Raw genomic sequence first — 3,296 nt, 5'->3', positions numbered from 1 at the left:
GAAACTGATATATTTTATTAGCAAATTGTTCACATAAATTATTTATAAATTTATAAATTAATTTAGTATAAATTCAAATGGTCAAAAATAAATTAAAGATGAATGCATTGAAATTAACTTATAAACCTTATTTTCTTAACCGTCTGACTTTATACTAAATATATTTAAAACTTTATAAATCTTGCATATAAACGTATCACTTATGAGTGATACGAAATAGTTTTCAGAATCATGTAATATATTATTAAAAGAAATTTAAAAAAAAAAAAAAGAGGAAGTAATTTGGGCCCGAAGGAAACTATTTTTGGGCTTCTGACGCGATCAACAGAAATTTGGGCTTAAAAAAGGCGCACTATTCGGGTTTGACGTCCTAATAATATAGCTAACTGTTTAGGCCCAAGATTATTATTAATTTGGGCCGACGTTTTAACTTTGAAGATAAAGACCCCTGAAGAGATTTTATTGTACGAGATCCCGCTATATTGTGGAAGATATAATAAAGATATAAGGGTAGGATAACAAATGACGATCCATCTGCAGTGGAAAATTGAATCCGTTGAATTTTTCATGAACTTTTTAAATTTGGATAACAAATGCATTTGGATTTGGATTTGGATATTGAATCCGTTGGATTTGTCATGAACTTTAAATTATTAATTAATCCTGATTGAATCCGATCCATCCGAAGCCTGAATTGCAATAACAATTGACGATCCGGGAAGCCCAGAAGTCAAGAATTCAAGATACAGCTAGCTGATTCCAGACTAAACTGGAACCAAAACTCTGGGCCTGAGAACTTTCTAGAAAGCATCAGATCCATCTACAGCCTCATTCCTTTCTCCTCTTCAAGTCCCCGTCTTTATATATTCAACCAGCACGAGCACCGCTCGCTTCAGCAAAAACAAATCACACTCACCACACTGCTACTAGAAACTTGATCATTTCTTCTCGCATTCTTATCTAACAACAGCATTACAGCAATCACATCAATGTCGATCACCAGGAGGAGCAACATTTTCGACCCATTCGATGGCTTCCCTTTTAACCAGAGTCTTTTCTCCTTCCCTCGCCCCTCTTCCTCTCTCTCCTTTCCGTCCGACACCTCTGCCTTCGCCACCGCGCACATCGACTGGAAAGAAACACCTGAGGCACACGTGTTTAAGGCGGATCTTCCGGGAATCAAGAAAGAAGAGGTCAAGGTGGAGGTGGAGGTGGAGGAAGGTAACGTACTTCAGATCAGCGGGGAGCGCACAAGAGAAAACGAGGACAAGACTGACACGTGGCACCGTGTCGAGCGCAGCAGTGGGAAATTTTTAAGGCGCTTCAGGCTGCCTGAAAATGCCAAGATGGATCAGATCAAGGCTGCTATGGAGAACGGAGTGCTAACTGTTACTGTGCCAAAGGAGGAAGTCAAGAAACCTGAGGTCAAATCTATTGATATTTCTGGTTAATTTTGCTCTAGAAATGTGAGAAGGGAAGCGTGATACTTGAATCTAGGTGTAATTGCTGTGTATTTGTTGACGATTGTTAATCGGCTAAGTGTGCTGTGTTTTCTTTTTTCTTTTCTTTCTTTTTTTTTTTTGCCAAAATGCCACCGTAAGCCGTAGGTGCTGTGTTTGACTTGAAAAAAAGAAAAAAAATATATATATATATGCTATGGTTGATGTATAATTTTCTCAGTGGAATTTCGTAATTCATTTTGGTTGTTGTTTACTTTTCCCCCACAATTAGGAAATTAAATTCTTTAAAATTATAAGCTAATTTATGGTTTACTGTTCTGTAATCATATCTCAGTCTATCTATTTGACGCATCTAGAAACCCGATAAGTACCTAGGACTTTGTCGCATCTTATCCTCTGCATTAACACACTGTTTGAGTTTAGATTCTCTTGCATGTTAGTACGAATCTTAAGGAAGCACTGTGCAATAAAGGCTTTAGGCCGGATTGCGGATTGACCCAGATTAGACCCTTCCTGAGTACGGCTAGCACAGTCGGGTGCTGATTGGTGTTTGGGTAGAAACCCGACTTGTTTGATAAAACCTGCTTTACAAGTCTGCAGTTTGACCCAATCCAAAACAATTACGTCCTTACTGCATTTAATTCAAAATTTATTTGCATTCGGAAATCTTATCTTCCCAATCAATGGGAGTAGTACAAACATACATTTATACCGTTGTTTCAAACATCTTCCTTTTTTTAAATTGAACAAATACATTCCGTTATGTTTTCCAAAATGTTCTAAATATTCAATGCCATAAATGTCCAATTATACATCATGTTGCCACCTCAGTGTAGGATGTCACTTGAAACCCAATTGCTATTTCACCACACAGTAATTTGACGTTCCAATATCTCTCTCACTATCACATCTCGTTACAATGACACCATGTAAGTTGATGCCAAGCTAGAAGAATGATATGATAATTGGATACTGGTATTGATATTTTTTGCCTTTGAACTTATAAAAAGAAGTGGATTGTAGAAAATACGTGCATCCTTTTAGAAAATGTTGAGAATATTTATTCATTGTCAATGAATGCTTTGTGAAAATATAGGCATATACAGGGAATGTTTCTAGCTTTCCATAACTTATTCTGACAACAGGTGAAGCAGTGTAACCAATGCAAAGATATACCAGGAATGAAACAAGCTGATCACTCACTGACCTAGAATCAGAGTGCCGATTTTACCTCAAATCTTTTTGCTTCCTAAGTAATATTTGTCTTGTCTGACCTAGAATCACTCACTGACCTAAAAAATGGTATGTGCAGTAACACAATACAACATCGAAGAATTACCCTGCTGGAGATCAGTGGAGACAGTTGCAAGGTGCATCCAACAGTACCAAGCACTTGATGGCCGACTGACAATACAACATATGAGGAGAGGCAATGCAAAACCCCCACAAACTAGCAAACTGGGCTAGAACCACAGGTCAGTACTTCCGTGGGTAACCTTATCTGACAGTTTCATGAGGGAAATGGAATAGAAGCCGGTATTTCAAATGATTGTTTTCCGGATGAGAGAGTAGTAATCAAGCAGAAAGGATATAACTCAAAAGCACAAATGAGGAGTTTGAATTCCTTAGTCTACTGCATAGGGGATCTACAGACCCTTGAAGAATAGAAGAATGTCACAATACTAGGGTCTATGCTACTGCTTTTGTGTTGAAGGTTTTTGTTTAATCAAATTCTGGTATTAGCTTTCTCTGTAAAGTAGTGGCAATCCTGGAACTTAGAAGTAGGCTACTGGAGGAAATGTTGTTTTTGTTAATTTTAGTAATAGTATAGTCTAC

General features: G+C 37.4%; 1 protein-coding gene across 1 annotated transcript; it reads left to right on the top strand.

Moving 5' to 3' along the window:
- The first annotated feature begins 909 nt into the window (after positions 1-909).
- Positions 910-1,557, top strand: LOC144565445 (18.1 kDa class I heat shock protein-like). Its single transcript, XM_078315204.1, has one exon. It carries the CDS (start codon positions 990-992, stop codon positions 1,449-1,451), a length of 462 nt encoding a protein of 153 aa, XP_078171330.1. The 5' UTR covers positions 910-989; the 3' UTR covers positions 1,452-1,557.
- The last annotated feature ends 1,739 nt before the right edge of the window (positions 1,558-3,296 follow it).

This window comes from Carex rostrata, chromosome 14 (genome assembly GCF_964058835.1).
Source record: "Carex rostrata chromosome 14, lpCarRost1.2, whole genome shotgun sequence".
NCBI classification, from domain to species: Eukaryota; Viridiplantae; Streptophyta; class Magnoliopsida; order Poales; family Cyperaceae; genus Carex; species Carex rostrata.
Note: the sequence above shows the minus strand (reverse complement) of the source record. Positions and strands in the feature narration are given on the sequence as shown.